The sequence below is a fragment of the Sorex fumeus genome, unplaced genomic scaffold (genome assembly GCF_029834395.1).
Source record: "Sorex fumeus unplaced genomic scaffold, SorFum_2.1 ptg000187l, whole genome shotgun sequence".
In the NCBI taxonomy this organism is placed as follows: Eukaryota; Metazoa; Chordata; class Mammalia; order Eulipotyphla; family Soricidae; genus Sorex; species Sorex fumeus.
In genome coordinates this window covers 1,368,896-1,394,134 of record NW_026606244.1, presented here as the reverse complement: position 1 = coordinate 1,394,134, position 25,239 = coordinate 1,368,896, and the positions used below count along the sequence as shown (strand labels likewise).

General features: G+C 50.2%; 1 protein-coding gene across 1 annotated transcript in view; it reads left to right on the top strand.

The window, feature by feature from the left end:
- RNF145 (ring finger protein 145) overlaps nucleotides 1-16,819 on the top strand; it is a 57,800-nt gene extending 40,981 nt beyond the window's left edge. Inside the window, exons 7-11 of the mRNA XM_056107965.1 lie at nucleotides 1,445-1,585; nucleotides 3,141-3,323; nucleotides 9,365-9,512; nucleotides 11,819-12,175; nucleotides 15,234-16,819. Coding sequence (XP_055963940.1) covers nucleotides 1,445-1,585; nucleotides 3,141-3,323; nucleotides 9,365-9,512; nucleotides 11,819-12,175; nucleotides 15,234-15,623 — 1,219 coding nt within the window. The 3' untranslated portion in view covers nucleotides 15,624-16,819. The remainder of the gene's footprint in view (nucleotides 1-1,444; nucleotides 1,586-3,140; nucleotides 3,324-9,364; nucleotides 9,513-11,818; nucleotides 12,176-15,233) is intronic.
- Nucleotides 16,820-25,239: the final 8,420 nt, after the last annotated feature.

Below are 25,239 nucleotides of genomic sequence, written 5' to 3'. Positions count from 1 at the left end.
CAGGAAGTGGAGAGTCTCTGGACCTCACCTGTAGCAGTGAAGTTCTGATAGCACACACTTCCCCTGTTACTTTTTTACAGTCTTCCGGAGCTGTGCAAAACCTCAGGCCCAAATTGTCAGTGCATAGCATGACAGATATTTATAAAATGTTTGTTAATAAGTTCATATGTCCAGTGAAAGCTTTGGAGGCGTCGCCATAAAACATAAAAGCATTTCAGGCTTTTAGCGTAAATTCTTCCGTTTTTTTTTCCTAGAACCTGTATTCACTGTGAATTTTAGGTTAAAACTGAAATTAACAGAGCTCATAACGTTATTGGACAGGGATCCTGAACTGCTTTTGAAACAACCCCGTAAAATCTGCATTTATCTAAAATCTAAAAATGTGAGGTCCCGAGTGGTATGAAGACAGGGTTTGTACAGCTCGACCTGTGTGCTACCTTCTGTCCACTGAAAATAACCCCTGCTTTGTTTGGTCACATAAAAGGTTCTGACAGGTACCTCTGTTAACACTTACAGTCTGAACAGTCTGACTGCTGTCACTTTGTAGAAGGACTGGTGGGCAGCGCTATACCTTTCTTCTGGAGACCAGTTGCTTTTATGCTTTTCAGAGGCTTAAAAACTTTTCTTTGGGGGCTGGAGCGATAGTACAGAGGGGAAGGGTGTTTGCCTTGCACGCGGCTGACCCAGGTTTGATTCCCAGCATCCCATAAGGTCCTCTGAGCACCGCCAGGAGTGATTCCTGAGTGTGAGGCCAGGATTAACCCCTGAGCATCACCCGGTGTGATCCAAAAAGCAAAAGTAAATAGATAAAATAAAAACTTTTCTTTAGTTTTTTTGTTTTGTTCTGTTTTGCTTTTTGTTTGCGGTCCAGACCTGGTGCTGCTCAAGGCTTACTCCTTGCTCTGAGCTCAGGTATCAACCAGGTGCTGCTAAAGTACTATCTGGGGTCCTGGGGATTGAACCAGTGTCTGCCACATGTGAGGTGATGTACTATCTTGTGTGTGTGTTTGTGTGTGTGCGTGCATGTGTATGCGTGCACGCGTTTGATGTTTGAATAGGATCTAAACCATTTAAGAGTTTCAGAGCACCCTTAAGAGTTTCACTGCATCTGATGAAGTTTCACTTCATTTTCACTGCAAGAGTCTGAAAGTTTTACTGAAGGGTCCAGCTTCTCTGTCTTCAGATTTAGAGAACTGAAAGTGAGGACGGCCCTGTTTTAGGTATGGTGCACTGACTTACCCTTCAGAGAGTTAGAAAAAGGAAGGTATGAGTAATGACAAGAATGGACTCAAATTAGTGGTGATGGGGTCTCGGGAGGGCCCCGCAGACTCTTGATTTGGGGTACTGTAAGGAACAAAGATGAGCTCACTCTCGGTGGCTGGCAGGCGAGAGACTTGCGATCCTTTCTTGTCCAGACAGAAATCTCTTCATCTGTCTCTTTCAGCATCGCTGAGTGTTGCAGTACCCCCTACTCTCTCCTGGGCTTGGTCTTCACAGTTTCTTTCGTCGCCCTGGGTGTCCTGACGCTCTGCAAGTTCTACCTGCAGGGCTATCGCGCCTTCATGAATGACCCCGCCATGAATCGGTGAGTGAGGGGCCGTGAGGCTCTCTGGAAACAGAAGTATCCGCTAGAAATTGGGATGGGTTTTCATGGTGGGTGATTTTCTTACTATATTTGGATGAAAATACTCCGGAAAAAAATGGAAGTCATACATATCTTTTAAATATATATTAACATATTTAAATATTGGGTGGAGCGATAGCACAGTGGGTAGGGCTGTTTGCCTTGCGCACAGCCAGCCTGGCTGAGCCGGGTTCGATTCCTCCGCCCCTCTCGGAGAGCCCGGCAAGCTACTGAGAGTATCTCCCCCGCATGGCAAAGCCTGGCAAGCTACCCGTAACATATTTAATTTGCCAAACAAAGTAACAACAAGTCTCACGATGGAGACGTTACAAGGCCTGCTCGAGCAAATTGATGAACAACGGGAGGACAGTGCTACAGAGCTATTTAAATATTACAATAAATAATTATTATTAGGTAAATAATACAATATTTATTGCATGTGCCTATTGAATACTTATCTGAATATAAGAAGTTTTTCATAGCATGCTTTTTCTCATCTGAAGTTCTTATTATTCTGTTAAAAACAGATTTTCATATTATTTGATTAAAAAGCACTTTTTTAAATGTTGGAATAAGTAAAGTAAGTAAAGTAAAGGCCCTCCCGTTGATTGTCGATTTGCTCGAGCGGGCCCAGTAACGTCTCCATTGGAGACTTTGTTGTTACTGTGTCTGGCATATCGAATACTCTCGGTAGCTTGCCGGGCTCTCCGAGAGGGGCGGAGGAATCGAACTCGGGTCGGCCATGTTGGCTGCGTGCAAGGCAGACGCCCTACCCGCTGTGCTATATAACTTGAATACTGAGGTTTTAAAAATTACATCAGTGCGATTGCTGAGTAGTTCATTGGTTGTTACTAAATCAGTAAGATTAGATATTTGGGAAACCCTATTTCTTGAACTTGTGCTGATTTGTTATCTTAATATAGAAGTTTGATTTTTTCCCCCATCCTTCGGAGAGCCTGGCAAGCTACCGAGAGTATTCCGCCTGCACAGCAGAGCCTGGCAAGCTACCCGTGATATATTTGATATGTCAAAAACAGTAACAACAGGTCTCACAATGGAGACGTTACTGGGCCTGCTTGAGCAAATCGATGAACAATGGGAGGACAGTGCTACAGTGCCACGTGTTTATCAAGGCTTTTCAAGTTTATCTTTTGATGAAAGAAAAAATTAGATTTATTATATACTTTTTATATAAATAATTTTATATGCTATATGAAATACAGTATAATTTAATACGCTTAGAGTACATAACAAATATGTAGCAACAGTTTATACCTGTGGAATGTTTTCTCTTGAAATTAAACAAGATTGTGACGTTAGTCCTTTGTTTCTTTTGGGGTCACCCCTGGCGGTGCTCAGGGCTGACCCCTGGCTCTGCACTCAGGGCTCACTTCCGGGAGTGCTGGGGGGGGGTTGTCATACGGGGTGCCGGGGATCAAGCGCGGGTTGGCCACATGCTGGCAAGTGCTCAACCCTCTGTCCCATCACCCTGGCCTGAAACACGCGTGTTTTCTAGGGGCATGACGGAAGGCGTCACACTGCTGATCCTGGCAGTGCAGACGGGCCTGATCGAGCTGCAGGTGGTGCACCGGGCCTTCCTCCTGAGCATCATCCTCTTCATCGTGGTGGCGTCCATCCTGCAGTCCATGCTGGAGATCGCCGACCCCATCGTGCTGGCGCTCGGTGCTTCCCGAGACAAGTACGTGGCTCACATAACTTTCCCGACGGACGTTTGTTGTCTGACTGTTTAGATGCCATTTGGACACAGAAAGTGGAGGAGTTCTTGGTATTCGCTCGACTCCACAATTTTAAATGTTTCAATTTTTCCCTTCCTCATGGACTTATTTATTTTTTCCCCCTTGACATCGCTGCAGTTAAAGGTCACGCCAAAGACCACACATTTACAAATCGACAATTTCATTCCCTTTATTCCCTTCAAATAATTGGGATACTTTTTTTTTTTTTTTTGCTTGTTGGGTCACACCTGGCCATGCATAAGGGTTAGTCCCGGCTCTGCACTCAGCAATTACTCCTGGCAGTGCTCGGGAGAGCATATGGGATGCTGGGAATTGAACCAGGGTCAGCTGCGTGCAAGGCAAACGCCCTCCCCGCTGTGCTATTGCTCCAGCCCTGTGGTATTATTTTTGTTGAGGTTTTTTTTTTTTTTTTTTTTTTTTTTTTTGTTGTTGTTGTTTTTTTTTTTCTGTTTTGCATCCATCCCTGGTGGTGCTCAGGGCCGTGTCCTGCTAGGGATGAACCAGGGGTCACTCCTGGTGGGGCTCAGGCGACAAACATGGGGTGCCGGGAAGCAAACCTGGGTCAGCTGCACGCAAGGCAAGCACCCTCCCCACTGGCCGACCTCCCCAGCCCCTTCCTGCGCCGTCTGTGCCGTGGCTCCCGGCCTTCCTTGTCCCTGTTTGAAACAGACCCCTCCAGACCACTGACAGAGCAGCCCGAATTTATTCCAGGGGGCTGGGAGGACCCCTGCATGGAAGGCAGGCAGGCTGAGGAAGAGACATCAGGCACTCAAGTAGGGACAGAGAGCAGGTCCCGCTCGGTGTGGGACTTCAGCGTGGGGAAGAGTGAGGCCTACCGCGTATGCGAGGACAGGTGGGGTGTCTCTGCCATAGCAGAGCTGCAGGAGATCGGCTTCTGTTCAGAGAGGATTGTGTCTGCTCTCCTATCTCGGGGAATAAAACTGGAGGTGTGTGAGGAGCCCACAGGCAGTTCTGGGTCCCCACAGGCCATCAATTTCACAAGAGCCCGCGTCACTCTCAGGTTCTCTGGACCTAGAGTTCCCAGCCTGGCAGTGCTTGGGGGCCTCAGGGCCAGAGCCAGCATTTGGGTGTGTGATGCTCGGGCAGCCTTGTCCTGCCAGGGGCGCGCCGGATTGGCAGTATGCAGAGCGGGTGCCCTAATCTCGTCGCCGTTTCTCAAGTGACTGACTGGGCTGAGCAGAGAAAACTAGGGCCGGAGTGATAGCACAGCAGGGAGGGCATTTATTTGCTTTGCAAGAGGCCGACCCGGGTTAGATCCCGGGCATCCCATAGGTCCCCTGAGCACCGCCAGGAGTCATTCCTGAGTGCATGAGCCAGGAGGAACCCCTGAGCATCGCCAATTGGGACCCAAGAAGGGAAAACTATGTGGAGGTCTGGGCAGGCACCACACTGCTAGAACACGGACTTTGCACATATGAGGTCCTGGGTTCCAGCCCTCGCTCCCTTATGTCTATGTGCAGGTTAGTATATTTTGGACCTGTGAGTAGGATAGACTTTTTTTCCTCCCTAAATATATACATATATATATATATATATATATATATATATATAAAGCTTGGCAAGCTACTCGCGATGTATTCGATATGCCAAACACAGTAACAAGTGTCACAATGGAGACGTTACTGGGCCCGCTAGTGCAGATCGATGAACAACAGGAAGACAGTGACAGTGACACTTACATAAAATATGTGTTTCTACCATATACAAACACACATCTACTTTAGGTAACATGGTTACATATAATTTGTAATTTGTAACTGTGTGTATATATATTTTTTATATATATATAGTTTAGGTAACATGGTTATATATAATATAGACATATATACGAATATATGTTAATCTGTAACCATGGGTGTGTGTGTATAGAGAGAGACAGAGACAGTTTGGGTAACATGGTTACATATAATATAAACATATACATAAATATACGTTAAAAATTTGTAACCATGTATTTATGTGTATCGTTTAGGTTACATGGTCACAAACTATGTTACCGAATATGATTTTAATATACAAAGTTCTCCTGCCTTCAGCACCACTGAAAGGCCCACACTTGATCTTAGCCAGGAGTCCGAGAAGAAAGGCCACCAAACTGTCCCCTCCAGCTTGTCCTGTCCCTTCCCTTTCCCCAGCCCTCATCCTCATCCCGCTGCTTATGTCAGCCTGGGCTTGTTGCTACCAGGGGCCCAGGGTCTGTTATGTGTACTTGCTTGTTTCCTTTCTCTGTGCCCAAGACGGCATTTGTCTTTCTCCCTCTGAGTTCACGTAACGTGATGCCCTCCTGTTGGAAAGATCCCTCACACCAGGAGAAACAACTGGAAGAGACTAAAAATGACAGGGAGAAAGGTGGTACAGTTAACACTTGATCACTTGATACCCCATTAGTCATCTATTTGCTCGAGCGGGCACCAGTAACGTCTCCATTCATCCCTGTTGTGTGCTAGTGTAGCCCAGTGGCATCTGCTTGTTCTAGGAACATGCAGAGCCTCAAATCGATCATTCAGGGTCTTGACGAAGAAGTCTGACCATCTCGTAGGTGGGCATCCAGGCGATCTTTTGACATCCCGTGGAATCCGGTCTGTAATGGCTCTAGTCCAGTGGTCGTCTCTAAATCTCATTACGTGTCGAGCCCATCTGATTTTTGCTGTCTTGGCAAATAAGACAGCATCCCTGATTCTTGAGCATTGACAGAGGTCGGAACTCTGGATTCTCTCTCTCATTTGAGTGAAGCGTGATACTCCAAGCATAGCTCTTTCGATTCCTCTTTGAGAGACCCGAATAGTGTTCTCATCCTGTTTTCGTAGGACCCAGGTCTCTGAGGCATATGTTAATGCAGGAAGAACAGTGGAATCAAAGAGATATGCTCAGAGCTGGAGGTTCTTTGTCCTCTTATGTTAACACTTATGACTTGTAATATTTTTTTAAACCGAAAGATAAATTAGAAAAAAATCATTATAGACTCGGAGAAAACAGTCATGGTTTCCGTGCTCTGCTGGCAGTCAGTCTCAGGAATATAGAATCGTCTACCAAGGCAGCCAGAGAGCGATAGTACAGCAGGAAGGGCACTTACCTTGCACGTGGTGGACCTGGGATCTCATACGGTTCTCCCCCAAGCCCCACCAGGAAGAATCCCTGAGCACAGAGCCAGGAGGAAGTCCTGAACACAGCTGGGTATGACCCAGATATATATTTTTTAAAAAGCAGAGAAGTGCATGAAATAAATGCATTCTATTAGGCTTGTACCAAAGAGGTTGGAAACAGCTATGAAGTGGGGGGGCTTGGCACCGTTCCAGGTGAGAGAAATGTAAATCAGACCTCAGCGGAACGCAATTCTGAGCTGGGCGTGGCGGTGTGTAGATCCTTGGGAAGGGAGAGGCAGAAGGCTCGCCGAGACCCAGCGCGGAAGGGCCGAGAACTTGGGCTTTGGGAAACTGTTTGACGTTAGATCGTCTCTTCCCAAGAGCGCCCGCGGGCTCTTCTCGCCCGGCTCAGGAGGGACTTGTCAAAGTCTGCGCATCACGGGAGCAGCCCGCATGCCAATCAGGCAGGAAAGTGGGCGGCCGAAGAGTGATCAGCATCACCTCGGAGTGTTAAAAATAGTGTGACACAAAACAGTATGACTGATTCATAACAATCCAAAGCGGGGGTGGGCCGGGGGGAGGAAATCCAAAACGCTGATAATCCTGGGTATTTTTATGTTAAAACCGGCATTTAAAATATATATTCTTTAGAAACACGTGGAACCGAAAAACTATAAAAAGACGGAGGGAGAGAGCAAAGGAGGCAATGTAGGTCTGACAGCTCTTGAGTTGTTGCATGTCCTAAAAGCCTGAAGTTTCACATGGAATCATCTCTTTGTGGGATTAAAAAAAAAAGCCATAATTTTTGTCATGGGTACATGTCAGGCATGGGGCTCTGCATGATATATGGGTTGACAGACTGGGTAGGTTGGAAGAGAAACCGGTCCATGGGGAATAATTAGAAAAGATCAGGTAGCACTGCATTTTGACACTGCCTTCATTCGGCTGTCTTTCGGAGTCTGAAGCAATAGCACAGTGGGTGGGGCGTTTTCCTTGCATGCGGCTGACCCTGGTTTGATTCCCAGCATCCCATATGATTCACCCAAGCACTAGCAGGAATAATTCCTGAGTGCATGAGCCAGGAGTAACCCCTGTGAATTGCCGAGTGTGACCCAAAGAGCAAAAAAAAAAAAAGGTGGGGGGCTGTGTTTTGCAACTGAGGTGCGTGATGAGGGTGATGATGGAATTACTTTTCCCATCGAAAATGGGAACATGGGGCTGAGGGGATAGCCTAGGGCATGCCCTGTACGTAGGAGCCCCAAGTTCGGTCCCAGGAACCAGCCACCTGGTCTCTTAAATAACTCTGGGAGCATATCAGAGCACTGAGCTGGGAATAGCACCTGAGCACCTCTGAGTGAGCTTCCTACCCCAAATATGGTACCACCTCAATAGGGTATCGTATATAAACCATGTATTATTGGAACAGCACTGTGTCGGCATTTGCTTGGCACAGGAAGGGGGGGTGGAGCGATAGGACATTGGACTGGGTGCTGCCTTGCGAGCGGCCAACCCATGTTTGATCCCTGGCTTCCCATATGATCCCCTGAGAAAATCTGGGTGTGGCCAGAAGCCAAACAAAAACAACAACAATGACAACAGTTTCCCGGTGGTAAACGAAAGGATCCGAGCTACTTGTGGAAGTAAGTTTTTTTAACTTCTAATTTTTCCCCTCCGTAGTGTTTTAGTTTGAGCTAGTCCGAAGGGTTGTAGAGCAGCTAGACAGTGGAGTGGAAGCGTATCCCGTGGACGGGCAGTGCAAGTAATGCCCCATCTGGACTTGTCATCGCAGTCCAGATAATTGACAGATCTGGGGACTGCAGCACTGGGCCTGGGACTGGCCAGACGCTGCTCGCAGAGCTTGCTTGCTGCTGTTCAGGGGAGTTCCAGGGGTCGTCGTGGGTCTGTCCCTATCCCAGTGCCCGTGCAATGCAGTGACGTGAGGCAAGGGGGGAGCAGATGCTTGGGACTCGTGGAAGTTACTGTGACATTCATTAAGAGTCAGTGCTCAGGGGCTGGAGCGATAGCACAGCGGGCAGGGTGTTTGCCTTGCACACGACCGACCCGGGTTCGATTCCCAGCATCCCGTATGGTCCCCTGAGCACCGCCAGGAATAATTCCTGAGTGCATGAGCCAGGAGTAGCCCCTGTGCATCGCCAGGTATGACCCAAAAAGTTAAAAAGGAGTCAGTGCTCAGAAAGTCCCGAATCCAGACACAGAATGACTGCACCCATTTGTGGAATATAAAGTAACATAATAGGAGACTGACACCTAAGGACAGTAGAGATAAGGGTCAGTAGGATTGCCCCACGGCTTGAAAGTTGATCTCAGGTGCTGGGGGAAAAGGCAGGTGGGAGGGAGATGAGACCACTGAGTAAATGATGGTTGGAGGGCTCGCTCGAGATGGGAGATGCGTGCTGAAAGCAGGCCATGAACCAAACATGATGCCGCTTAGTACCTGTATTGCAAACCATAACACCCAAAGAGAGAGAGAGAGAGAGAGGATAAGAGGGAAGATGCCGGCCACAGAGGCAGGAGGGGGAGGGGTTGCGGGGGTGGAGGGAGGGAAACTGGGAACATTGGTGGTGGAAAATGGGCACTGGTGGAGGGGTGGGTGCTTGAATATTGTTTGATTGAAAGGTAATCACAAAAATTTGTAAGTCTGTAACTGTATCTCACAGTGATTCATTAAAATAAAAAAATAAATAATAAAGAAAGGCCCACGTGACCAGGAATGAGCATGGAGGTGAAGGCCAGACCCGCTGGAGAAGATAAATGGGCGTGGACAGAGGAGGAGGGCCGGCTGGACGTGACAGGGGGCCCTCTGGGGGCCAGGAGTGGCCGGGCTGCAGGTGACCTCCTCTTCTTCTTCTTCTCTCCAGGAGCCTGTGGAAGCACTTCCGGGCCGTGAGCCTCTGCTTGTTCCTGCTGGTGTTCCCCGCCTACATGGCCTATATGATCTGCCAGTTCTTCCACATGGACTTCTGGCTGCTCATCATCATTTCTAGCAGTATCCTCACCTCTCTCCAGGTGAGCCGGGACCCGCTGACGGGGCTCAGCAAACCACGGTGACTTGGCTTAGAGCTTATACGCATTCCGTAGAACCTTGCGACGTTCTCTCAAGTTTTCCAGGATGATTTGTTTACATATCCATGTGTCACTCTGGTAAAGAGTACAAGTTAGGAGGCAGGTTATTAAAATACCTGGATTTACAGTCCAGTATGTGATGTATCTAATAACTACATCACCGTGTATTTACATATATATATGTATGTAAGTATGTATGTATGTATAAAGGTAATAAAATGTTCCCATTTCTGTTGTCCCGATGGTGTGCTACAGTACTGTCACATAGATGGGTCATCAGACAGAATATTGATTCTTTTTTTTTTTTTTTTTTTTTTGGCTTTTTGCGTCACACCTGGCGATGCACAGGGGTTACTCCTGGCTCTCCACTCGGGAGTTACTCCTGGCGGTGCTCAGGGGACCCTATGGGATGCTGGGAATCGAACCCGGGTCGGCCGCATGCAAGGCAAATGCCCTGCCGGCTGTGCTATCTCTCCAGCTCCAGAGTATTGATTCTTAGGGCTTGTTCAGGTCACATTTATAGTAAACACACACTCAAAACTACATCGTCTTTATATACATGTTATCCTGGAAATGGTAGGAGTTTTTTTGTTGTTGTTGTTGTTGGTTTTTTTTTTTTTTTTTTTGCTTTTTGGATGACACCCAGCATACACAGGGGTTGCTCCTGGCTCTCCACTCAGGAATTGGTCCTGGTAGATGTATTTTTATGGACCAGTGGTTCACTACTGTTCAGTCCGTTGGAGAGACGATAACTCTGGCATTTCTCTATTCTTGGTTGTAAAATTTCCACGAGAGCTAAAGAACATCGTCACAAAATTAGGAACATGTAGGTGGAGTTTTGATGGGGATTTGGTGACCTGGGAAACGGAGTCAGCAAACTGATTCCCAATCAGAATTGTTATAAGTAAGTATGGCCCTCCCGTTGATCATCAATTTGCTCGAGCGGGCCCAGTAACGTCTCCATTGGAGACTTTGTTGTTACTGTGTCTGGCATATCGAATACGTCACGGGGAGCTTGCCAGGCTCTGCCGTGCGGGCGAGATACTCTCGGTAGCTTGCCGGGCTCTCCGAGAGGGCGGAGGAATCGAACTTGGGTCGGCCATGTTGGCTGCGTGCAAGGCAAACGCCCTACCACTGTGCTATCGCTCCAGCCCGATAGCTCCCTTCGATAGCTCAGCTGGTAGAGCGGAGGACTGTAGACAGAATTGTTATAGGGAGATAAATTAGATTTTCATGGTCTGGCTTTTTGGTGTCTAAATACCTGGTTATTGGGGCTGGAGCGATATCACAATGGGGAGGGCATTTGCCTTGCACGCAGCTGATTGGGTTCAATTTCCAGCATCCCATGGGGTCCCCCAAGCACCGCCAGGAGCAATTCCTAAGTGCAAGAGCCACGAGTAGCCCCTGTGCATCGCCGGGTGTGACCCAAAAAGAAAATAAATAGATACATAGGTACTTGGTTATTTATTGAGATATAATTAGAGAGCACTGTCTTCTTTAGATAATATTAAACATGACATTCTGAAAGTACTAAGAATGTGTTTGTAGGCCAGAGCCGTAGTACAACGGAGAGGGTGTTTGCCTTGTACACAGCCAACCCAGGTTCAATCCCCAGCATCCTATAGGGTCCCCCAAGCACTGCCAGGAATGATTCCTGAGTGCAGAGCCAGCAGATAGTAATCCTGAGCATCATTGAGTGTGACCCAAAAAGAAAGAAAAAAAGAAAGGTTTTTATTTAAAATCCTGGGCCTGAGTGATAGAACAGCGGGTAGGGCGTGTTTGCCTTGCATGCGGCCGACCTGGGTTTGATTCCTCCACTCTTCTTGGAGAGCCTGGCAAGCTACCGAGAAGATTATGCACGGCAAAGCCTGGCAAGCATATCAAACCATGATATGTTTGATATGTCAAAAACAGTAACAACAAGTCTCACAATGGAAAAGTTACTGGTGCCTGCTCAAGAAACTCGATGAACAACAGGAGGACAGTACAGTGCAGTGCAGTATTTTTTTTTTCTTTTTGGGTCACACCCGGCAATGCACAGGGGTTACTCCTGGCTCTGCACTCAGGAATTACCCCTGGCAGTGCTCAGGACCATATGGGATGCTGGGAATTGAACCCAGGTCGGCCGCATGCAAGGCTCCAGCCCTGCAGTGCAGTATTTAAAGTCCTACAGCAAACGAACTTTTTATTTATTTTTTTAATTTTTATTTTAGTAATCATAGTTTGTGTTGTATTTTTTTGTTTTCCAGGTTCTGGGAACACTTTTTATTTATGTTTTATTTATGGTGGAAGAGTTCAGAAAAGAGCCCGTGGAAAACATGGACGACGTCATCTACTACGTGAACGGCACCTACCGCCTGCTGGAGTTCCTGGTGGCCCTGTGCGTGGTGGCCTACGGCGTCTCAGAGACCGTCTTCGGGGAGTGGACGGTCATGGGCTCCATGATCATCTTCATCCATTCCTACTACAACGTGTGGCTTCGGGCCCAGCTGGGCTGGAAGAGCTTCCTCCTCCGCAGAGATGCCGTCAACAAGATCAAGTCGCTGCCCGTGGCCACGCGCGCCCAGCTGGAGAAGCACAACGACATCTGCGCCATCTGCTACCAGGTAAGGTGGCCCGCGCCTCTCCCCCGAGGACTGGGGCCGCTTCGACGGAACTCGAGTTCAGCGTTCAGGGTAGCACGGTCTCCCAGGTGCAGAGCGGGCCTCGGGCCGGAGAGAGAACCAGGGGACAAAGGCATGCTTAGCTGCCTCGTGTGTGGGTGACCCCGGTTCCATCCAGAAAACCAACGATAGCAAAATAAGGCAGGCAAAGTGGAGGTATGGGTGGGGGGGAGGGTCCTCAGACATTATTAGAGAACTGAGGGGTTATTTTTGATCTCGGAGTGAAATTGATCACTTAGTTCCCTCCTGTGCTAATTCTCGGTTATTTTTAACATCATTGCTCACCCATAAATAAAGGAGAACCAGGTCAGGTGTGTTTTCTATTTACCGCTGAGCACCTACGCACGCGTGCGCGCACACACGCTCGGCCTAGCAAGTGGTAACTCTCGGTCAGACGGGACTCGGCAGCTCGGGAAAAGTGGCGTGCCAAGGTCCCAGCAGCACCCGGGTCAGCCCCGATGGGCAGCAGCTGTCCATAGCTGGGCGTGGCGCAGGGGGTGTGCTCTAGTGGCCCTGGCTGGCCCCCTCCTGGCATCCAGAAGATGCACCCAGAATAACCAATGTTTGCCTTCTTTAAAAATGAAATATAGGGCCTGAGCTTTAGCACAGCGGGTAGGGCACTTGCCTTGCACTCAGCCCACCCGGGGTCCATCCCCGGCATCCCGTAGGGTCTTCTCAGCACCGCCTGGAGTGATTCCTGAGTGCAGAGGCAGGAGGAACCCCTGAGCATCGCCCGTTGTGGTTCTAAAACTGACAGCCCAAGAAATTGAGAACAAGTCGCACTGTCCTCCCGTTGTCCATCGATTTGCTCGAGCGGGCCCAGTAACGTCTCCATTGTGAGACTTGTTGTTACTGTGTTTGGCATATCGAATATGCCACGGGGAGCTTGCCAGGCTCTTCCGTGCGGGCAAGATACTCTCAGTAGCTTGCCGGGCTCTCCGAGAGGGGCGGAGAAGTTAAACTCAGGTCGGCCGCGTACAAGGCAAATGCCCTACCTGCTGTGCTGTCGCTCCAGCCGTGAGAACAAGGATTGTGAGAAAATCAAGAAGTGGGCCTAGACTTTAATGATCAGCATATCCGTCCAGAGGATTCTGAGTAGCAACATCTATAGCCAAACTTGCGTGCTGGGCCGATGGTCTCTGGAGAAACAGCCTCCCATGTAGCCATGTTCTGAGTGCAGCCAGCCCCGTTCCACCACCGATGGTGTCCGTGACAGACGGGCATCCCGCTGTCCGTGGCGTTGGGCGGTCACTGGTTGTCGGTGCTGGGGGTCAGCCGCACCCTGGCTCGAGCCAGGAAGGGTTTCTTCACGGCGGGTGTGGTGCTTGCTTCTATGTAAAATAAGAGAATTCACCTGGGAGAGAGCCCAGTGGGCAGGACACTTGCCTCGCACGCAGCTGGCCTGGATTCCATCCCCGGCACCCCACCAGGACTCAGCCCTGAGCACCGCCGGGCGCGGCCCCCAAAGCTAGCAGAATTCTGTACAGGATCAGTGCAAAAGAATTTTGTTCTGGGGCTGGAGAGAGAGAGCACAGCGGGGAGGGCGTTTGCCTTGCACGCGGCCGACCCAGGCTGAAATTCCAGCATCCCATATGGTCCCCTGAGCACCTCCAGGAGTAACTCCTGAGTGGCATAGCCAGGAGTCACCCCTGTGCATCGCCAGGTGTGACCCAAAAAGAAAGAAAAAAAAAAGAATTTTGTTCTTTCTGTTGCACAAAGCAGACATGCCAGGTGGTTTTGCAGTGGAGATGCTGAGGGGCACCAAGACCCCCTCATGTAGGCAGCAGTCTCGCTCACGATAGCCGGGTAGGCGCCCCCCTACACACACACACACACACACACACACACACACACACACACACACACACTCAGGCCACAGCCCACACCTCCCCATGCCATCAGGGAGGGAAGAGTGCCCCCGGAGGGTCCTGCCGCCACATCACTTTTTTCAGGGTGCCAGGACTCAGGTGACCGTGAGACGGCCCCCTTTGCGGCTGCCGCTCCCCTTGGATGGCTTTCCTTTCCGCACGCGGGGTCAACGCCCGGGTGCTCCCAGCTTTGGCAAGGAACTCCTCCCACCGCCAATCCTCCCCTTGGGGAGCTTGAGACAGAAGGACGGGGAGACTCACCAGCGGTGGCCCCGCGCTGCTTAAAGCTCAGGTCCTTCCGCGCTTTTCTCCCCCAACCCGAACTTGGACGAGGAGTACTTGAACCGGGGAATGTTCCGGTTCCTGTTTCAGCAGTCGCCACACTTTTCCTCCTGTCTCCAGGGCATAAAAGTCAGATGGCGGGGGCGGGGGTGGCGTAGGGTGCAGTGGGCTGGTCCCATCCGCAGGTCCCTCCCTGGACCCAGGCCACCTTGGGTGGCTTCAGATTCTTGGGGCCTGAGGGTGTCTTGGGTGCGAGGCTGAGACGCATGGGCTTGTAACAGATGCACAGACAACCGACCACAAGCCGTTGGCCCTCGTGAAAGCCCCCCCACTTCCTTGCCAACAGCCTGGTCTGGCGTTCCTCCCCCCGCCGCCATCCACTTCTCCGTGCGCTCCCCTGTGGCTGGGCAAAGTTCTGCTTCCCTCGCGTGTCCGTCTGGACTTCCCTTCTCTTCCCGCCTTGGCAGGCAGCCCGGCTTGCTTGTCCTGACCACCCCCCCTCCTCTGGTGACCCCTAGCTGCGTCCGGGGTCTCACACCCACGCAGAGCCCAGCTAAGATGTCTTTCCCTCTGGCATGCGAGTCGTTCTTTGAAGAATTCCTTAGCCGAAGCAGCTCTTGGCTGTGTTATTTGTACAGCCAGGTGGGAAGGTTTGACAAAAATCGATGCTTATTTATTTATTTATTTTTTCCCTCTTGGATGTATCACAAATTATTTATGGGGAAGTTGTGGTTGCGGTGGGTATGGTGGGGGAGGGGAGTCATAGAATGAGGTTTTCTCTTTTTTCTGGGTGGGGGGCGGGGTACGCCTTGCAGGTCAGGTATTGATGGGGTTTCTTTCCTTGTCCGCAGGACATGAATTCTGCTGTGATCACCCCGTGCAGCCATTTCTTCCACGCCGGCTGTCTGAAGAAATGGCTGTATGTCCAAGAGACCTGCCCTCTGTGCCACTGTCACCTCAAACACTCCTCACAGCCCCCAGGTGGAGGCACGGAGCCCGCCCCCCCGCCTCCCCCTGCCGAGGGGCCGCCCGGCGCCACCGAGCCCCCACCTCAAGGGCGTCCTCAGGGCCTGCGGCCAGGCGACGCTTCTCGGGATGGCGCTGAGGGCAGGAGCCAGGTCCCGAGCCCGGGGGCCGCTGGAGACCCCCAGGAGTGTCCTTTGAATGTGAAGGACGAAGCAGGACCAAAGGATGCAGTCCCGCCCGGTGAGGCCGGCCCCCAGGAGAGGCCCCAGGAGTGACGCGGGGGACGCCCCCGGTGGGGCTCTACTCGCTCGGGCCTGGGGAACGTGTATGTTGTGGGGGGGGGGGGTCCACAGGTGACCGGGCAGGAAATGTGACATTCTGCGGAGCTCCCCTGTGGAGACCCCGCTGGTACCCCCAGCCTCTGGAAGGAGCGTGACGATGTGTGCTAATCTGAATGTACCCTTTACCTCTGTGCCCACGGACCCGGAGACTCCGACCCCAGCTGCTCCAGGGACGGGCCCCACAGCGAGGGGCATGAGGGACCCAACGGGCACGCGCGGGGCAGGATTCCTGGGAAGAAGCAGGCCAAGGCCCCACGGATGGACAGGGGCCCCCTCTCGCGGCGGGGAGGGCGGTGGCCAGCCCTCCCCCACCCCCACCCCCACCCCCTCCCCCTGAGCAATTGGAACTCAAAGTCAGGTGCTCGTTGGCGCGTTGTATAGCACGGAAATGAAATCAAAGATGTAAAAGTCTAGATGGTCCCATCCCCACCCCCAGGCGGACGCTCACTCGAGCACTTGGAAGGCCTGCAGTTGGGGGGGTGGCGGGGGGGTGGGCGCATTTCTGTAAGCCGAGACTCCTGACCTTTATGATGGAGTCTTCACGACTTTGGTGTATATGAAACTTTTGTTAATACGTTGTATACCGTGTTGGCCGGGTGAAGTAAACTAAAACTCTGATGAACACTTCGGCGTCCACATTCGTGCAGGACCCAAGTGGGAAGGGCTTTAGGCCACGGATAGAGGCCTCACGGATACTTTCCAATTCTGTGGAACGTTAAAATTCTTGCAGCGGAATCAAAACAGTGTTAAATTATGGCAATATTTGCACCTTGGGAATGACTACAGAACTGTATGATCAGACTCTGCAAATGCCACTTTTAAAGCTGTTCATAGACTTTGCACCTTTTCTTTGACAAGGATGTGTCATATTTAAATTTTTACATTCATCACGGCTACAGGTAGAACCGGGGAGGGCGGGCGGGGGGGGAATGTAATTTTTTTATGGGAATTTTGATATGAAAAGAAACTAGTCATTTATTTATACAATAGGCTTGGCTCAAAAAAAGTGTTTTTTTCAGACTTGTTATTCCTAATGTGGGATGTGACTTTTATTTTATTTTTAGTAGCAAATTTGGATGTAGACTGACAGACATAGCTGAATGTCTTAATAAATTTAAATTTGAAGATAACTGTTTGCTTTCTGTGATGATGATGATGATGATGACGATGATTGTGAAGTGTTCCAGCTCTTCTGCTTTTACCCAGGTGGGCTCCTATCTCGGTCCCGGTCAAAAATGCCCCATGGCTCACTGAACAAAGAAACGTGGGGGATGGGGAGATCTGCCAGCAAACCTAGTTCCATGCCAGGTACAACTGAGCTTTTTATTTAAAAAAAAAAAGTCTTGTTTTATTTTTAAATTACACCTTTCTGAAGCCCACTTCAGATTTTTACTAAATTAGCCTTGAGGTCCCTGAGCAGATAAATTTCAGTTTCCTTGGCCATCTGTTCAGCTAGCCTGATACTTGCCCTTCCCCCCCTTCTTTCTAAAAAAGAAGCCACCAAAGGGAGTAGCAGGACAAGAATGAGTCTCTCCAGGGTGTAGCTGGTAATGTCCTGAATCCTTTAGGTGACCCGGCTTAGTTGTGGAAGGAGCCCTTGGTTCTCTGGGTCAATGCCCGGAGCCTTGAGGGTGGTGATCCTTGACTCAGAAGACGGCTGACAGCTCCCTCTAGTGGCTTCTAGAGTTGTCGAAGGACCTAGCTGCAATCTGACTTCGCACTGAGGATCAGCCTTTGTGCACAATAGAGACCTGCTCTAATACTGCCCTCTTGGGCGCCTTGTGTTTTGGGCTTTGGAGCTGCATCCTCCTGGCAAGTTCCTCCAGTCCTTCCGCTATCTGCCCCACCTGGGTTCCAGCACCCCAGAGGGTCCCCCCAGCATCCCTGGGTCCAAAAGCAAAAAGCCAAACCAAACCATGTGAGCGTTGCAAAACCACGCGAGAGCCATAAACTCACACGAGAGCAGAAATCCACGCGAGAGCCGCAAACCCTCGGGGTGAGAGCCTGCGAAACCGCACAGGAGCTGCAGACACACACACATACACCGCCCCCCCCCCCCCCCAAGAAACACATACACCCCCCAGGAGACACACACCCAAAGAGACACACCCACACCCAAGAGACACACACATGAAAACACACACACCCAAGAGACACACACATACACCCCAAGAGACATATACACAGGAGACACACCCTACAACACACATCCCAGGAGACACCCCCCCCCCCAAGATACACACCCTAAGAGACACACCCCAAGAGATACACATGCACACACATACACATATACACAGGAGACAGACACACCCAAGAGACACATACACAGGAGACACACCCTAAGACAAATCCCAAGATACACACACACCCCAAGACACACGCACATACCCCCATTCCCTTAAAACAGTCAAGAATTCCTGTGCTTGGGGGCTGGAGCAATAGCACAGAGGGGAGGGTGTTTGCCTTGCACGAGGCTGACCCGGGTTCGATTCCCAGCATCCCATAGGGTCCCCCGAGCACCGCGGGGAGTGATTCCTGAGTGCAGAGCCAGGAGTAACCCCTGAGCATCGCCAGGTGTGACCCCAAAACCAAATTAAAAAAAAAGAAAAGAAAGTACAGCTGAAAGGGGACAATTGTATTTATTTGCTGATTTACTTTTCAAGTTTGACATTAGTTTGTTCGACATGATTTTCTTTGTCCACCCCGTCCCTCTGTGATGTTGCTGCATTGGCCGAGGGTCCCACAGAATCCTGTTTGTGGGCCCCAAACGCTGTCTCTGGCCCTGACTGAGACTCGTCCACACGTCCAGTGGGGGACTCTATAGTCACGCCTGTGTGCAGTCCGGTCAGAATACTCTCTAGGACTCGGTGCTGCAGAGCTGCCCCAGGGTCCTGCTTGGTGCGTGTGGGTGGCGTGGGGGATATACACACGCCCCAGCGCTCTCACCACGGTCATCTCCCTGCTCCCGTGTCCGTTTCTCACACGCTGAGCCGTACAGTGCAAGCCAGACACACAGACTTGACACGTGGGAGGCTGCTTGTGTTTTGGTGCGGTCCACCGGGGCCTGGTTTCTGCAAGGGGCTGTGTCGGCATGGAGAGGAAGTCAGTGGCCTGTGGGGGACTGTCCTGAGAGCACTTAAGACCTTGTGTGTGCTTCACAGCCGCAGCTGCTTCTTCATGTGGTTGCCACTTAGTTTTTGTTACAAAATTTAGGTGAGGGTGGGTTTTTTCACATTTAAGAAAATTCGGAAACAGATACTAGTAAGGAAAAAAGGTGCTTAAGAAATGGGGCCATCACCCATTGCCTCTTTTGCAAACCACAACACCCAATAGGAGAGAGAGAACAAAAGGGAATGCCCTGCCACAGAGGTAGGGTGGGATGGGGGGATGGGGGGTGGGAGGGATACTGGGACCCGTGGTGGGGGAAATGGACACTGGTGGGGGGATGGGTATTTGATCACTGTATAATTGAAACCCAAGCACAAAAATTTGTAAATCTACAACTGTACCTCATGGTGTCTCACTAATAAAAATTAAAAAAAAAAAAAAAGAAATGGGACCAAGACGCCCAACTGAGGCCCTGAGTTGCCCATGGTACCAGAGGTATATGGACATAATCTAGAGCCCAGCAGCTTGCAGCAGAAATGTGAATGGACTGTTAAACTCTGGCACCATGCCCCCCCCCCCCCCAGGAGGGAAAGGGTGTCTGTCGCTTATGCCTTCCCCCAACCCCGTGGCAGCACGGTGGCGGCGGCCTCAGAGCTTATTGGAAAGCCAGGTATGAGCCGGCGGTGACGGGGCAACTGCAGCCTTATGGGAAGGGGGTTGGAACCGGCTCATCCTTCACACCTAACCGAGGCCATGAGTTGCCCCCCACGAGCGGCTCTCCGGCACGGCTATGGCACCAGATACACAGAAACCAATCTCGTAATTATCTGGCTCTTGACAGAAATCCCTCCAGACTTAATTAATAAAATATTAGAAATCCAAAATTGCGCGGCCACATCGGGCATCGGAAGGGGTGGGAGGGGGGGCTATATTGGGGTTCTTGGTGGTGGAAAGTAATTACTGGTGAGGGGAGGGGTGTTTGATCATTCTATGACCGAGACTTAAACCTGAAAGCTTTGTAACTTTTCTCACAGTGATTCAATAAATAAAATTTTAAAAAAAGTAACGGAGCCAAGGGGGCTGGAGCGATAGTACAGTGGCTAGGGCATTTGCCTTGCACACGGTCGATCTGGGTTTGATCCCCAGCATCCCATAGGGTCCCCTGAGCACTGCCAGGAGTAATTCCCGAGTGCAGAGCCAGGAGTAACCTCTCTGCATCGCCAGGTGTGACCCAAAAAAGGAAAAAAAAATAAAAAAGAAAAGGAAAGAAATGGGCCATGTTAGGAGTGGAAAACAGCTGAAGTCCAACTGGGGAGAAGCAAAAAATGAAATTTTCAATTTAAAAAAATCTGTCTTTTGCGGGGAGGGCCACATCTGCTGGTGCTCAGGGCTGACTCCTGGCTCTGCACTCAGGGATCACTCCTCCTGGCAGTGCTCAGGGAACCATGGCCGCATGCAAGACAAATGCTCTCCCCACTGTGCTATCACTCTAGCCCCTAAGAAAACTTCTGTGGAAATCTTTTTTGGAAAAGAGGAGCTCAACTGACATTTCTCGGGGCTACCTCCAGCTCAGTGTTTGGCGGGGTCTATGTCATGCCGAGGACCCATGTGCAGTGTTTGCACTCCAGCCGTTTGTGTGATCCTGACTCCTTCCTGTCAAAGCAGAAGCCACAGCAGAGTGGGGGAGTGTGATTTCCTTGCATGGCGCCCGCCCGGGTTCGAGCCCCGGCACCCCCAAACCCCCCAGCACCGCCAGGAGTGATCCCTGAGAGAAACTGTCTCGGTTGCCAGCCCAGTTCCCAGCTCATTCTGGGCACAGGCCCTTCTGGGCAGTGGATCTGACAGGCAGACTCACCATCCTGCGGATGGACAGTGCTCCTGAGATGTGGAGCAAACATTTAAAGGCAGGGAGATGACACCAACTGGGCTTTCCAGGAAAGCCAGCAGGGAAGCATTTTCACTCTGAAATATTTGCCGAGAGCGTTTGCTCTCTTCTCTTCACCACTTCCTGCTGCTCCAGATGCCACCTGTGTGTCCCTGTGACTCCAGTGTCATCCTGGGGAATGAGTCCATCTGACCGTTGCTTACAGTCACTGTGTGACAAGAATTGATGACAGATGTGCGGCCATTCCCAGCCAGGGTTTGCTCCTTTTTCAGTGTCTATGGGAGCGGGGAGCGTATCTCTCTCTCTCTCTCTCTCTCTCTCTCCACCATTCTCCCTCTCCCCAGATTCATTTTCTTTATCCCTTCTTTTGGGGGTGGGTGTTTGGTGGCACTGGGAAATTGGGAACTGAGGAATCTGTGTTTGGGGATTGTTCCCTGCAGCTCAGGGGATGGAACTAGGGTCTGACTCTGCACGGCGAGATCCTTAACCCCCTGACTCTCTCAGCATTCTGTTTTCCTGACTGCTTGTGCTCTTACTATTTCTGGTCCCTTCCAACTCTCACACCTTTCATGTCCTCTCAACATAGTAGGGTTAGGGGCCGGAGTGGTAACACAGCCGGTAGGGCGTTTGCTTTGCACACGGTCGACCCGGGTTCAATTCCCAGCATCCATAGGGTCCCCAAGCACTGCCAGGAGTAATTCCTGAGTGCAGAGCCAGGAGTAACCCGTGTACATCTCCAGATTTCCTTTTTGGTGACCCAAAAAGGAAAAAAAAAATACATGGTAGGGGTAGTATGTTTTCCCAAACACCGTCATACCCAGCTAAGAAAGCCCCAGCTCGCTGGAGACCAGAGATGGAATTCAGGGAGCCACACGTGTAAAAAGACAGCACAGATGGGGTGAAGCGGCTGGCAGGGTACGAGGAGACCTTCTGAGCTGTATTCTGCCTGTGGGCATCAGCAGTGCTGCCCCCGGCCCCAACACACACACACACACACACACACACACACACACACACACACACACACACACACACACACACTCTACATCCAGTTGCCTCTAGGTCATGCAGCTCCATGGAACATGGAAATAGTTTGGGTATCCCCAGCCCAGCTGAAGAGCCTTTGGCCACATGTGCCCAGCTGGCACCGAAATCTGGCTAGTGAATTTTAAATTTAATTAAACGAAAAGTTAAATGTCCTCCTGGAGCTTGTGACAGCTAGTGTTGGAGGGAGACTCGCTGATTTTGAACTGGAAGAAGTAAGTGTTGACCCAGTGCAGCCAGATGCCCCGTTGTTCCCCTAGAACAGCCACGAACTCCTGTTCTTGGGGGCTGGAGCAATAACACAGTGGGGAGGGCGTTTGCCTTGCAGGCAGGCGACCCAGGTTTGATTCCCAGCATCCCATATGGTCCCCCAAGCACCACCAGGAGTGATTCCTGAGTGTAGAGCCAAACCCCTGTGCATTGCCGGGTGTGACCCAAAAAGTAAAAATAAATAAATAAATAAAACTCAGTTCCGGTGGGGATGCAGGGAGAAAGGGATTCTCATTCCCTGCCGGTGGGAATGTTGCTGTTCCAACCTTTTTAAAAAAAAAATATATATATATATATAGTCATTTTATGGAGCGATAGCACAGCGGTAGGGCGTTTGCTTGCACGCAGCCAACATGGCCGACCCGAGTTCGATTCCTCCCCCCTCTCAGAGAGCCCGGCAAGCTACCGAGAGTATCTCGTCCGCACGGCAGAGCCTGGCAAGCTCCCCGTGACGTATTCGATATGCCAGACACAGTAACAAAAAAATCTCCAATGGAGACATTACTGGGCCCGCTCGAGCAAATTGACGAACAACGGGAGAGCCTTTACCTTACCTTTATAGTCATTTTTCATAAGACATGACTCATATTTTAAGTGCTTGGAGCTCTGGGTGGCTCCTGATTCCCCGAGTATTGGACACTGTAAGCCTTAGAACACCTTAGAACATCCTTCCTTGCCCAAGGCTGCTTGCTGGATGTGACAAGCGCTCTGAGTGCAGGGCAGGGCAGGGAAGGGATGGGCTTAGGGGTGAGGCCGGGAGGCCGCTGCGGGGTTGGCACATTTGGAATTGGAGCCCAAGACTTATCTCTTAGGAGGCTCATTCTCTGTGATGTCGCACCGTGACTGGAGGACGAGAGAGAGAGAGAGAGGATACTTGGGCCTGTCTGAGTCAGCTGCCAGTCCCATGGCCACACATGTGCTCCCCATTGCTCTGGCCTGCTGGTAGAAATCCGTCGAGGTGACCGAGGCTGGCCGAGGCCATTAGCTAAACCCACAAGACCACAGCCATGATTCTCACATGCTAGCCCGGTTTCTTGCTGGGGCCTGAGCGTATAGAGACGGGTGTGTGTGTGTGTGTGTGTGTGTGTGTGTGTGTGTGTGTGTGTGTGTGTGTGTGTGTGTGTACAGTGTGTGAATCAGCTTCCCCGCACTACACCAGTGCTCTGTTCTGGCTTCCTCTGAGGGCGGGATGGTTCTGAGTCAGAACCACCTTCTCCACAGCCAGCTTCTGTCCCAGGTGGGTGCCAGAACTCACAGCCCGCCTAAGAAATGCTTCATACGTGACCATACTAAGTGTGTGAGCTTTTCTAAGAACACGCTCCTTTGAGGAATTCTTCACACATCTGGGGAATTTAAACGAGTAATTTATAATAGATTCCCTTCACTAGCTCAGCAAATTCCCTCCTGGAAAGAGTGGGGCTTTATCTGTCTTTTGCTGTCTGCAGCCAGCGAGCTAAAGGGAGAACGAGGCAGCTGACTTTGAAAAGCTCAAACCTCCAGGTAGGAGTTTACTTGTTTATTATGCTCTTTTTTTTTTTAATAAAGAAGACATTAAAAATTCCTCAGGATCTTGTTTTCCCTTTTGTAATGTAGTTTGAAAGAATTTCAAACGAACAGAAAAGTTTTCGGGATCGTCTCAAAAACATGTTTTCTTCCCCCAGATTCACCAGATAACATGGGCCTCATTTCCTGTCGCAGAATACCTACACACATTCACACACACTTTTTTTTTTAAAGCATTTGAGAATATACTGCAGACATAATGCCTTTTTCCTGAAACAGTTTATTTTTTGTTTCTTTTTTTTTTTTTTTGCCCCTAAATATTTTAGTGCATAGTTCCTAGGATGGGATTTTTTTTTTTATTAAATTAAAACAAAAATGATCGGGGGCCCTGGCTTCCCCCGGCACGTGACTGGGCGGGCTGGGCCCTGCAAGCAGGCTGTCCTGGACTGACCTGTTGCGGAGAGCCCTCAGAAGGCCCATCGGGATCTCTTGCTGCTCTGGGGCCCTGACCCCTTTGCTGATGCAAAAAGGGTGATTATCTGCTTCCTGCTGGCACTGAGGATTATATCCATATAAAAATTCAACAGAGAAAGGGCGGGAAGACCCTTACCACAGTCCAAGGGATCGCTGATGATTACGATAAAAAAGAAACTAGTGAAGGCATTCATGAAGAAATTTGCCTGCAATGGTACTGTAATTGAGCAACCAGAATAAAAGGTAAAGGTAAAGGTAAAGGCCCTCCCGTTGATCGTCGATTTTCTCGAGCGGGCCCAGTAACGTCTCCATTGGAGACTTTGTTGTTACTGTGTCTGGCATATCGAATACTCTCGGTAGCTTGCCGGACTCTCCAGAATATGGAGAAGTAATTCCGCTACAGGGTGACCAGCACAAGAATATGTGCCAGTTCCTTGTGGAGATTGGACTGGCTAAGGACGACCAGCTAAAGGTTCATGGGTTTTAAGTGCCTTTGGCTCTCTGAAGCTTAAGTGGGGATTTCCTTGCAATGAGTAGAATTTCCCTTCTGTCCCTTGTCACAAGTTTAAAAACCTCACAGCTTGTATAATGTAACCGTTTCGGGTCTGCTTTTAACTTGGACTAGTGTAACTTCATGCAATAAACTGTCCACTGTCCTCCCGTTGTTCATTGATTTGCTCGAGCGGGCCCAATAACATCTCCATTTTGAGACTTCTTGTTACTGTGTTTGGCATATCGAATATGTCACGGGGAACTTGCCAGGCTTTGCTGTGAGGGCGAGATACTCTCGGTAGCTTGCCAGGCTCTCCGAGAGAGGCGGAGGAATCGCGGAGGAATCAAACCTGGCTTGGCCAGCCAGCCGCATGCAAGGCAAATGCCGCTGTGCTATCACTCCAACCCTGCAATAAACTGAAAAGAGCCAAATAAAATAAAACAAAAATGATCAAAACCAAATTTAACACTGGTAAAGTGTCATGCCTCCACCCCTCTCGGAGAGCCCGGCAAATTACCGAGAGTATCTCGCCCGCACAGCAAAGCCTGGCAAGCTACCCGTGATGTATTCGATATGCCAAACACAGTAACAAGTCTCACAGTGTTACTGGGCCCCGCTCGAACAAATCGATGAACAACAGGAGGACAGTGACAGTGAGAGTGAAACTGTCACGATTTAATCCATAGTAATAATAATTCAAAGGATAGTTTATCTTTCACTGGTTTACCCTAATAATGTCCTTTATAAGTTGTTTGCAACTCTCTCCCCACGTC